This window comes from Xiphophorus couchianus, chromosome 2 (genome assembly GCF_001444195.1).
Source record: "Xiphophorus couchianus chromosome 2, X_couchianus-1.0, whole genome shotgun sequence".
In the NCBI taxonomy this organism is placed as follows: Eukaryota; Metazoa; Chordata; class Actinopteri; order Cyprinodontiformes; family Poeciliidae; genus Xiphophorus; species Xiphophorus couchianus.
Window position 1 is genome coordinate 18457283 of NC_040229.1, and position 12917 is coordinate 18470199.

Sequence of the window (12917 nt, forward strand, 5' to 3'; positions counted from 1 at the left end):
CTATGAAAAGAAAAATAACTGAGAAAACAAAAAGTTTGTAGTTGAAGTAAATAATGTAGTAGAAAAAGAAAATGAGAAAAAGTGATCGATTTGTCGTCCAGTAACCTAAACCTACAGCAGTATAACTAAGGAGATAGATCAGGATAGCCTAAACTATTCTAAGTCTTTTCTTAATCAATGCCATAATCATGATAATACCATAATGCAAGAACACATTCTCAAAGATCAATAAATACTAAATTCTAACAAACATCTAACACTGAAACTGGAAGACATTTTAGATATCTAAAATAAACAAGCACAACACATGAAATTAATTACAGAGTCTCCAAACAAAACGGTCCTTCAAAAAATAAAACGGGTAAGTTAAGACTAAACACCAAACCGAATACTATCCAGTTTTTGGCAGAATGAGAGAAAAGATGAACTGAGCTCATTTTAAATGTTTGAGGATCCAACAGAGGATCCTGAAGGGCAACAGGACAGGAAGACAACAGGATGGGTGCAGGTTTAAGGTTAAACCCATTAACAACTTAGAACGAAATTGTCCCTTTTCAAAACCTCATACTTGTAAAATATCACATAAATAACAGCAAAATGCCTGCAATATTTCTTGAGGAAGACTGCTGAGCCTAAGAGCATGACCTTAGGTTCATTAAGGTCATCCATCAGTAGGGGGCGATGAAGGCCTTTTGTGAGTACTTTTGAGACCTCTGGAAAGAATAATTCAACACGTTTGTACAAGTGTACTGAAACTTGTACTGTACTGTACTTTTTTCCCCCCATGGTTTGTTGAGTTATTGCTATTTTCTTGTTTTTTGGGATTATTGTATTTAGGCAGATTTTCTTCTCTTTTTTTTTTTTACCTGTAATTCATACTTTTTAACTTCCACAAACGTCATAAAGAAATGAGCTACTCAGTGATATGTACTTATTTATCCCTTCTGAAGTTTTTACAGGTTAATGTTTCTAACATGAAATTCTAATAAAAATACATTTAAGTTTGTGGTTGGATAGAGGAAATCTATAATTAAAAAAATGGTTTTTATGGATATGAATCCTTCTGGAAGGCACTGGAAATTGTTTTGAAGAGTCTACGTAACTATTATATGATAAAATGCCTTGCCATAGGTTGATCCTCAAGAAACCAGTGTGACGTCAGCTCATGTCTCTGCCTGTGCTCGCGAGGACAGAAGGATATGACTGCAGTTGATAGATGTGTTGTAGTGATGTAATTTTAGCCGTTTGTTGACTACGGATGGCTGTTTGTGCCAGGCTTTGCGGAGTCGGACAGTCTCGAAGGTGCCGGAGACGACAGAGGAACGACCAGCAGGAGCAAGGGAGCGATTCTGACATGGACGAGGAAGAAGAGGAGAAGATCGTAGGCCAGCGGAGAAGCGACGCAGGTAGCAGTGGAGGCCCCGGGCGCGTCGCCGCCGTTGCGGCCGCAGCCACTGCAGAGCCAAGTGACACTTGTGAATATGGAAGCGGTCATAACACCAACAGAGGAGGCTCAAACACTGGACCTCCACACCCAGAGTCATTAATGGAATTACCCCCGGAGCTCTTAGTGGAAATATTCTCTTTGCTTCCTGGAACAGTGTTGCCAAATGTCGCACTCGTATGCAAAAAATTCAGACAAATTCTCAACACGGAAACCATATGGAGAAGACGGTGCGCGGAAGGTAATGATGATGATGATGGTCAGACCTGAAAACTGCCAACACAGTCCACTGAAACATTCAATGACTGAATATTTCTTTATGAACCCTGTCAGCTATAGCTTGCCAGAAAAATGTGCTGCAATAGGGGGGGAAAAAACACAGAATATCAAGTAGCGTTCAGTGACAACATTATTATTTAGACTGTCATAATAGTCTGCTGATTTACTGGCTCCTGCCAGGTATTCTCTGCAGTTGATAAGACCGCTGATGCAGACCTGATCCTTTTTAGCACACACGTAATAACTTAAGACTGTTTGCTTAGGAACCACATGCCACAGACACCAACAATAAACACATTGGAAAGCTGTTGATGTAATGTTAATCGGTGATGCGTGAACAATTTGTAGGAAATATATTGACTTTAAAATCTATATGTGGACTTTTAAGTAACACAGATTAAGAGTTAAGTGCCGTTGCTTTTCTTGTAAAATTAAAATATTGTTAAACACAGTAAAAACACCAAAATTAAATGTGCTGATTTCCAGATTGCTGAATCTCACAGCGGCCAGTGTTGTGTTCCTTTTTAGCAACTAGTGATTGAAAAACAAGTGCTCAAACTTAACTGATCAACTTTTCAGTAATTTTCCTTTTTCATAATAAAATAGCAAAAAACTAAAATCACTAAGGTAGGTTCACACTGTTCTTACAATGTGATTTTAAAATGTTTCACAGCCTAATGTTTTACAAAAAGGAAAAACAATCACCATAATCTTATTTTTATATTTGCTTTTTGCATAAGTAAACATGTTGCACAACATCTTTTATGTGCACAGTAGAAGCAGTGCCTTCTACAGCTGCAGCCCCAGTCTGTTCATTTAATTTCCCTTCTAAAAGCACCTTATTCCACCAACATTTTACTCTGCTATGTTGACTCCATTTCTTGTGTAAGCCTCGAGTGTGTTGAACCACTTTTTTTTTTTTTTGCTACAAACACAGATGAACAAGAACATCTAAAATGAACATGCATCTTACATTTTTATGAGCTTGGACAAGGATAATTTTTGGAAAACATACCTTGTTTTGATAACCTTCACCCTACCACTAATGGACAGTGAGTGATATTATGGAATGACTGCAGAATATACAAAAAATGCCATTTTTTGCAGTGCCAGTTTTTTTGTTAGTTTGTTTGTTTTTTGCAAGACATTGGTATCTTTTAAATAATTTAAATAAACATTTAAAATATTAAGTAAAGGAAGAAATGTCCATATTTAACTTTTTGCTCATCTGTTTTGACCACAGAAATGACCTTTATTTAATTAAAAATTTTAGATTCTAAAAGGAAAATCCAATTATTCCTGATTTTTTTTGTGGTGAGTTCTAATGACAACATCCAATTACCAAAACATGCACATACCCACCCCTCATGTTGTTATGAAAGTCTTTATCAAAAGACTTGCTATTCATTCTTCAGCCTTGTGTAACTTTATTAGTCTTTTTGCCAGGGGACTATTCCAGGAAATTACTAAAAATAAAATCACACTTTACTTGCAATGCAGTGGGGGGTATTAAAGCACCAGCATTTAGAGGCAAGCTGCCCAAAGCATAGCAGATATATTATTCCACAACAAGCAGGATTCACGGTCTCTATGTGAGGTTGTTAGTCTTCTCTCGGGAATGGAGAGTAGCAATCAAGTTAAAAGAAACCTAGTGGTTCACTGATTGCAGTTTTCTGGCTGATCGCTGATTACCAATCTTTAAAAAGCCTGACCTGCTGATTCCTATGTGGCCGTTGCTGATTTTTTTTTTTTTCTGAAATGTTGCTAAGTATAGCAAGAAAGTCACTGAGTTGGCAACAGTGAAGAGACTATTGTTAACTGCAAACTGGCAGACATGACCTGTCAATCAAACCTCTCTCACGGCAGAGAAAAAGAGGATAGTGGTTGATTTTTAGACATTTGCCAAGGTAGATAAGATCAGTGAGTAAGATTGGCTTCACATGTAAGTATTGGCAGATCACCAATCTCCCAAAATTAAGGAAATCGGGGCCAATTTATCGATGCACCTCTAATGAAATCAATTAGTAAAGTTGCACCGGTTTTTATGTTTGCTTTGTCATGTCTAAAATGTTGAGTATTCAGTTATATTTTTGAACACTGGCAGCTTTTTGTCTGGTAATGGTAACAGGCTATTTTAACCTATGTACTTTAGTTTGAGGGAACTTTACCTTTAGTTGCATCTCTTAAAAATTCTAAAGTTTCACATGCCTCAATGGAGTACCTTTTAAGTTTTAAACTTTTTTTATGTTCAAACAAATTGGCCAAAACTGGAATTTGCACATCAAGCTTTAAAGAAAACCAGAAACCAGTAAAATGAGAGCTAGATTAAGATGCATGTAATTAGCTATGTCTTGGTTGGCTTCCTTCATTTTCTTTCTTCTTCAGTTGAAGGATAAAAACCTGAAGATTATATGGTACCTATAGTGGCAAAAGAGTACAATACAGTACTTTTACTTTTGTACCATCATAGAAAAGCCAAAATATATATATATATATATATATATATTTTTTTTTTTAATTATTATTAAAGCTGCAGAATATAACTTTTACAAAAATATTTTCCATATTTGTTTAAACTGTCACCATGTCAGCTATGAAAAAATCAAGTAAATTTACCTCCTCCCACTGCTACTGTTGTGGTCTGCAAAAATGCACCACTGCTGGTCAAAAACAACCAATCAGAGCCAGGAAGAAGGTCTTATCAGTCATGCCATTAGCTCAATCTGCTAATGGCATAGAAACAATTTACCGCTTCAAGAAAACTGGTTATTCGCTGTGCAATGCTAACTAGAATTAGCATTCGTGGCAGGTGAGTAGCATGTACACAAGAGTGATTGCTGGCATAAGAACCATCCTTCTGGCTCTGATTGGTTGTTTCTGACTGAGTGGTCTATTTCTCCAGTTAGTACTGGGAGCACTGGGAAAATGCAGAGGAGCTTGATTTTTTTTTCACATTTTATTTGTCTTGTATGATATTGTCATGACATAATGATAATTTTAACAAATATGTAAAAAAATATATATATATTTTTTTTAAATAAAAGTTTGAAAGCAGAAACACTTTTTGCTTTATATTTTTTTTTATTAAAATATTTGATGGTGCATTTTACCGCTCATTACCAATAATTTATATAAATGATTACAATTGAAAATAATAATTTGTTTGTCATTGAGCTGACAGAGAGTTGGACATTATCCTGACTGACTCCTGATCTGTAACCTCAGAAGGTCTGTCTCCTTTGGCTGCTCTACAAATACTCTGTTCAGTTGAGCACATTTTATAGTTAGAACATTATTCTGACATTATTTAGATTAGTTAGAAACACTATTCTCTACACAGATTACATGCAGATCTGTAAACGCAACACTTGAAAATAAGACTGTATGTTAATGTCCATGTTTTATGTTCATTTTGACAAAAGTTTACTTTTTGTAACACTAAATATAATATGCTGCTTTTGTTTCAGAGTTTGGCATGAGGGAAGACCTGAGGAAGATGGAAGCGACTGGAGTATCTAGCCAAGATCTCTACGTTAAACGTCAGTTTCACAGCTTTCCCGTTGAAACTTCCTGGAGCACTAAATCCATCACTACCTGTATTTTATGTCTTCTCAAGCGTCTCTTTCCTTCTCGTTATGTACAGTAACTGTTCAGGCACAATAAAGGGAGAAAGCATTACTTTTTCATAAAGTCATGTTTTTCTCCCTCAGTCTGTTCCTCATTTGTGTACTGGTAGGAATTATAAGCATGTTTGCCTTTTTTTTTTTTTTCTTCTAACGTCAGCTGTTTGCTCCTAAAATGAGCTGTTTTCCCTCAGTAGTCTTAATTCTGGACTGAACCCGCTTTTGGTTCTGTTGCTGTTCTACACATACCTGTGTTGTGCCTGTGCAGGTGTCATCCCGAGAGTGAAGTCTGGGCGCTTTATGAAGCTCTTACCTGACTACGAGCACATGGACTATAAAGACGTGTACACACACTGTATGTGGGTTGCTGCATCATGACGGATTGTGTGTTTGGGTCTTCATGATGACACGACTTTGAAGCAAAGCAATTGAAGCTGTACTTCCTGTGATAATAGTTCATGTGTTGTTTACTGAACTGCCTGCTTGCTGCGAAAAGAGAAGGCAGCTAAGTTGGTGTGCCACATGTGGTGTTTTGAAACTCTACTGTCTGGAACATAGAGTTCTGGTCTGAAGCTTACTCATCGATCTTGGGCTCTTAATGATTAATTTCAAAAAACTTTTCTATGTTGCAATGCAACACCAAAGAAACTTCAATAAAAACCAAAACGTGCATGAAGTGGGTTTTTTTTAGGCTTTTCTCTAATCCACACATGGCCAAAATTATGCATGCATGCAGGCTCCAATATATGCACACACACCCTCACTTATCTGGTTTATATATATCCCTTTACAAGTTGCAGATGGACTTTACACCTTTGGCAGCCATCAACAAGCTTCTGGCATAATTGCTCAATCTTTAACTGCTCTTTTTGCCAGCCTTAGTGAAACTGTCACACACCTGGCTTTCCAGTTTCTTTATTTTTATTCCAAATCCAGTTTCGATGTGTTTTTGGAATATCTGTCCTGTTGGTACACCTAATTGTGTCCAAGTTCCAACCACCTGATTTGAACTGACTAAAAGAAAACAGGTTATAATGACTTAGTCTCGGTTCATTTTCTTGACTTGGTTCATTTAGTCCGCGAAACGAGCCTGTATCTGTATCTTGAAACTGCTGAAACATTAGTTTCACTGTCCAGGGTGAGGCAAGTTTCACATCAACGCCGAGAAAATAGGTGATTATAAAAATACTCCAAAATCAGCACCTTCAAGCTTCACTCAGATTTGCCTTTGCTCACAAAACATGCTTAATGCCTACTGGAGAAAACATTTATGATCAGTCAATATAAAGACTGAGCTGTTTGACTTTACTGACTATAAAAACATTTTAAACTCGAGATCATTGTTATGACCCTCAAGCCTGGTGGTGGCAGCATTTTGCTGCGGGACTGTTGTGTTGTACAAAATGGACAGAACAATGAAGACTTCTTCCAAATTCTCTAACTTTACCTCAAGTCAGCTCGCTTAATGACATTTTTTAAAAATCAGAACGGTTTCAAGAAGCAAAACAGTTTTAATGAACTTGACTTATGGTGTAAACAAGAGGGATCAAAAATCCAGCCACAATTATGCAAGAAGCTGAGTGAGGTACCATCAGCCATGTTGTTATCCTTAAAGTGATATATGGATGTATACTTTTGACACCGAGAGAGAAAGTCAGCAATTGTGGATCCAATTTTTGATTTTTAGAATTCATTCATCGCAGCCAGTGAACTCTATGGAAGCCCATTACTGCTATGAAAGGGAAAAAAGCCGAACAGGAAGTTGTAATTATGAGTTTTAAAATCATAATGACATGTTTTAAAGTAATAAGTATGAGAATAAAAGTCGTAATTGTGAGTTTAAATGTCATAATTACACATTTTAATGTCAAAATCCAAGAATAAAAGTCAGTTGTGGGTTTTAAAGTTATAGTTTTAAAATTAAAAGTGGGTATTGAAAGTTTTAAAAGTTGTATTTTCAAACGGTCCAGTCTGTACACTTAGAACTTGTAATTATGACTTTTATTCTTGTAATTATGACCTTTTCATATGAAAATGGGCTTTCATAAAAATCTGTGCAAACGCTTCATTAAAATCCCAAAGTGAATGTGATTTTGACCATGAAAAGTGAACGTAAATGTCTCTGGCAATAAATTGACCATAACTTGTTTTAATTCTTATTGAACAACATGATGCAGTGAGTGGTTTTAACTTCACTTTTACCACCTTTAACCTTACAGCATTAACTCTCAGGTGATTATGAGTGCAGCCCTGCTGAAACTGATTACAGTGTTCTGTTGTTGTGCTCTTCTTTTGCAGTGCTTCACCCATATAGGCACATTTTAGGGCTTTGGCAGCCTGACATCGGACCTTATGGTGGATTACTCAATGTCGTGGTTAGTATTTCTGTTACTGTTTGACTCTGATTACAGTTAATTGTTTTTTAGATATGTTTGCATGAAGATGAATTGACAATTTGAGACTTTATTAGCTCTCAGTGTTCTGGCAAAACTATTCGTTTGATTAGGGTGATTAAATAAAGCCATATTTCACCTAGGTGGACGGGTTGTTCATTATTGGCTGGATGTATCTGCCTCCTCATGATCCCCGGGTGGAAGATCCAATGAGAAGGCGACCGCTTTTCCGCATTCACTTGCTGGAAAGCAAAAAAGCCACTGTGGAGTGTATGTATGGACACAAAGGTCCCCACAAGGGAGACATACAGGTGAGGGCCGTCAGAAAAAAAGCCCTTAAAATAAGCTCTATATATAATAAGCTCTAAAATAAGTTCAATATGCAGGATATTTAATATCCTGCATATTGATTACATGCAAAATACTCCTTATTTAAAGATAACTGCTTAAAACAAGTTGATCATTTATTAATAGATTCCATATTCTGTTATTTTAGACAGTAAAGAAAGATGAATTTTCCACAAAATGTAACCAGACCGATCATCACCGCATGCCAGGAGGCAGACAGGAGGTACGTCTTAACTGGTTCTACTAGGTCCGGTCAAGGATTTGTTTTATATTCTGATCTACTGTGCGTTGAGAAACATATTTCCACATTTATTAAGCTTTTTCACATTTCACATATTGTGAATTACAAACCACAAACTTTAATGCATTTAGATTTTATGTGATAGACCAACACAAAGTAGAAAATAATTGTAAATTAGGTCAGGACAGGGATGCATCCTTTTTTTCTTTGTTTTGATTCAAATTCTACCCAACTGAGTCAATACATTATAATTGCAAGTGGTTTTGGTGTATGTCTTTTGGGTTTTTATATTCAGTGATGTGAAAGGCTGGGTTTCTTCCACACATAGCATGTTGAATGTAAGTTTAGTTTTCATCTAACCAAAACACCAGAGTCTAATGTTCTCAGGCATACCTCAAAGGACAGCTTTTGCTGCTCTGGATTTTATGCAGGGATTTTCCAATAAAGGAAATTGGATAAAAATGCATGCCACTCTGCAGATTTTTCCTGAAAGTATTTTTAATACTTTGAGCCATTATTCTCTCAAATTCCAGTTATGTGCTTAATTCTGTTGATCTATCACATAAAAATTCCAACAAAAACATGGTAGTGTGGCTGCACTCTGACAAAATGTGGTGACTTTCACGTGATATTAATACGTTTTTTAATACTCTCTTGAATCTTATGCAATTCAGAGTTCTTTATCGTATGAACATGTGTTCATGTAGGAATTTAGGACTTGGTTGGAGGAAGAATGGGGTCGCACACTGGAAGAGATCTTCCATGAACACATGCAGGAGCTCATTCTGATGAAGTTCATTTACACCAGTCAATATGAGTATGACAATTTATCTTGCACACATTTATTCTGTCTCTATGAGGCTTCAGTAGCAGCTTGGTGGCTTTTGTCTTTTTCTTTTTGCAGCAACTGCTTGACATACAGGCGGATCTACCTGCCTCCTTTGATGCCTTCAGATCTGCTGCAGCCAGGCTTATTCAAAGGCACATATGGAAGTCATGGCTTGGAGATTGTCATGCTAAGTTTCCATGAGATGTCTGCAAGAGCCACTAAACTCACTGTAGGTTTGTCCATAATCACTGTTGGAGGGATAGAAAGAGCAAATCCTTGGAAATAAATGAAAAAGTTCTTATATGTACACCTCAGCTATGCTTTCTTACAAATGTGCTTTAAAAATCATGTTTGTTTTCTCATTGGAAACTGCCTCTTCGTGGAACCAATGTCCTCAATTACAAATAAAATTGTTCTCTTCCTTCTTTCAGGGAGACCCAAACGTTCCTGCAGGGCAACTCACACTGGATGTTGACCTGAGTCAGCCTGTGGACCTCCCAGAATTGGACCAACAGCGCAACATAGATGTGCTGTCACGGATTATATTGGGAATACATGAGAAAGTACAAAGGGAGGTGGAACAGCCAGCCAGCGACACCTCTGCTTGTGTCGAACATGCAGAGGAGGAAGCAGATGATGCTGCTGCTGAAGAAACGGAGGTCGACCACGGTGCCTGTGTAGACGCATGCCAGTCTGGCCCCAGCGGTAGTAGCTCTTCTCCTGAGGCTCAGCCCTTTGTTTTGCCTTTAGGGGTCATGGCTCGCAATGAGGTGTACCCTCGCACCTGCAGAAAATGGTGAGGACTCAAATAATAAACCCAAAATCCACATTCTTAGTCCTCATCCTTACGTCTCTAATGGATAGGATATTCCAGAAGGTTTTATGGAGTAGTGGGAGGACCAAGGAAGATTTTACAGCTGCACACTTGGATGCGAAGGACTACTGTTTGTGGATGTTTGCTGCAGGAGTCTGATAGCCTTTTACATGATGGACAGTTGTATAATGTCTTTATAAAGCAGGAGTGTTTTAAAGTCTGATAGCTTTGCTACTTCATCCATTCAGAAGGCTGTTAAGGTTAGGGTGCAGTATGTAACTTGAAAATTTTTAAAGTATATTTGCTAAAACTGTAATGACAGTGTAATACGAGACAGATCACCCTTGAAAAGACCGAGCTTCTTCACCTTTTTTGCCCGGGATCATTTGTTTTTGCCAATTCCAGGTAAAAAAAAAAAAACAGCATCAGAGTGTCTTTGCACTGTCTCACCTGTGTGTTTAATGTGTTAATGGCAGTGACACAACGTACCATTACAGGAAAACCATTTATCCACATCGGTGGCAATGTAAGCTAGCCAGAGCATTCATAGCCTGCTCTGTTGTGGTGAACCCCTGTAGCGTAGCAGAATGGGAGGGTGTGAGCTGCATGAGGGTGATTGACAGCGCTAAGACCCTCCTCCTTGCTCTGATTCATTGTTTCTGACCAAACTGTAGATGACAGCAGGGTCATAGGAGGCAGAAGAGCTTGATTGATTTATTTTTTTCACAGATTATCTGTCCAGTACTATACTGTCACGACATTATGGTAATACGTAAAAAAAATAAACATTTTCTTATAAAATTACGTACTGCTCCTTTAGTTATTTTGATTAGTTTCTTTGTTTGGCTAAAATGCACAGCTTATTATAGCTGTAAACCACCGGCAATCTGTAGCCGTCAGAATGTTGATGAGTTTTGTTTGTGTTTCAGCTTCTATGGAACAGGTCTGATTGCTGGACACGGCTTCACGAGTCCAGAGCGCACGCCGGGGCTCTTCGTGCTGTTCGATGAGGACCGTTTTGGTTTCATCTGGCTGGAGTTGAAATCTTTCAGCCTGTACAGTCGGCTGATGGACCACCTGCCCCACGCCCACGCACCCAGCATGGAGCCCTTTGAGGCTATGCTGCGCAACATGCAGTCTTGGACATCCTGATGCACCGAGCTTTTAGCAAAATAACCCTTACACATGAATCACCTCCGCTGAGAACGTCAGCATCCCAGTATCATTATCCTAACTCTTAATGGTTGAGATTGGGTTTTACTGTGCTACTCTACCTGCTTGTATCTCACCCTGACCTAACACACTTATATTTCCCTCACATATGCACTCTGAAGGGCCTCTCATGTCACTGTTTATCACCTCAGCCTGGTATGACCTTAATCTAAGTTTAGTGCAGCATGAGAACGGGTCACATAAAACTTTATTTATTCCCTACAGACAAAGGAGAGCAATGGTACCACTTATATCACCCGTTGAGGATCAAACTGTATGTGCCTGTGATTCCAGAAACATGTCTGTACCCGATAGTGCTTGAAGCAGATAAAGGTGTTCAGTGTATTCCATTATATCACAGTATTATACCAGCTTCAGTGCCGGACATGTTCAAGTGCATGCTGCGTTTATTTAGATCTAATCAGCACTGCATCCATAACCACTATCTAAACATGTTTGGTTTGTGTAAAGCAGCATGCCTTGTTTTTTTTGTTTTGTTTTTTTCCAGTGGGTAAATTAAGAAATTACATCTCAGGTGCTTCTCTTGATTTCAAGTCCAAAAACAGAATATACAGTTACATTCAGTATGTTCAGCAGAAAAATGCAAGGAATTATTTTAAAATTGGCAAATGTTCTCTATCTTCCATTTGATCAAACCTACATTAGCTGACTTTTATTGATTAATTGGTCTTTGAATCATTTTCATAGGCAACACAACACTTAATGTGACCCCACCAAACATATTAGCCTATTATAAAAGCTGGAGAAAATGTATTGTAATGCAATAGGTAATCTATACAGTAGTTAAAATTGAAGTATCCAGATATGTTGTTTTTGCTTCTGTAAAAATGTCTCCATCTTTAAAATGTGTGTTTTCATGGCTGACAGTTTTTCATGCCTGGCTTTATTAGCTGCAAACATTTTACCTCCAGTTCCCTCTATAATGATTTCTAACTCGCTGATCAGACCAACGGCTCAAAGTGCAACTCGAAGCTCAAAGTAACTCTCTGTGTCTCATTACGACCATGTGATGGTGTTGCCCAGTAGCTTTCCTACTCCAAGTGCACTTTTCTGGGCAGGTCAGTAAATCATGAAGACCACTGGACAGCACTTTTTTTTTTTTAACCAGACTGCAGTTTTGCTAACATCAGCAAAACGGGTGTCTGCTGAAGCATCCTTGATATGTCACATTTTATTAACTTCATGTCAACTTTTTATTGAAATTCTCTGATCTGTAAACCCAGCTATATGACTGATTTGCCTTTGAAAAGTGTTGCTTTGTAATAATTCCATATGCTTGGTTTCATTGGAAATTTTAGGTTTGACCTTTTGAACTGCTCGCAGACTTCAGGGAGCTTTTCAGCTTAAGCACTCAGTAATAAAAATAAAAATTTAAATCTGTTTCTCATATCTTTTGTGGGTGTAAGTGTGCTTTGTGTTTCCATACTGGTGTTTACTAAAAAGTTGTAGTGCTGCGAAAAAGTATTGGCCTCCCTACAGATTTTTTTCACACCTGAATATTTCAGATCAACCAAATGTTCATATCAGACTAAGATAACTCGAATACATCCAAAAATGTGTTTCCAAATGGTGATTTCACTCAGGGCAACAAGGAGTCTGAACCAACCTGGCCCAATGAGAATAGAAATCCCTCCAGCCCCTTAGGTAAAATATTAATTAACTTAAGACTATTCAAAAAGCTTTGTAAGTTAGAAATTACTTGAACAGAACCTG

General features: G+C 37.8%; 1 protein-coding gene across 2 annotated transcripts; it reads left to right on the top strand.

The window, feature by feature from the left end:
• Positions 1 to 1150: 1150 nt before the first annotated feature.
• On the top strand, positions 1151 to 12593 carry fbxo31 (F-box protein 31). Of its 2 annotated transcripts, XM_028029408.1 has the most exons (10): positions 1151 to 1685; positions 5191 to 5262; positions 5615 to 5701; positions 7645 to 7721; positions 7883 to 8050; positions 8236 to 8310; positions 9036 to 9145; positions 9233 to 9386; positions 9589 to 9953; positions 10901 to 12593. In XM_028029408.1, exons 1-10 carry the CDS (start codon positions 1259 to 1261, stop codon positions 11121 to 11123), a joined length of 1758 nt encoding a protein of 585 aa, XP_027885209.1. In that variant the 5' UTR covers positions 1151 to 1258; the 3' UTR covers positions 11124 to 12593. The 2 variants fall into 2 exon arrangements, with proteins under 2 accessions (XP_027885209.1, XP_027885217.1); XM_028029416.1 differs by lacking the exon at positions 5615 to 5701 and having other exon boundaries at positions 1153 to 1685.
• Positions 12594 to 12917: the final 324 nt, after the last annotated feature.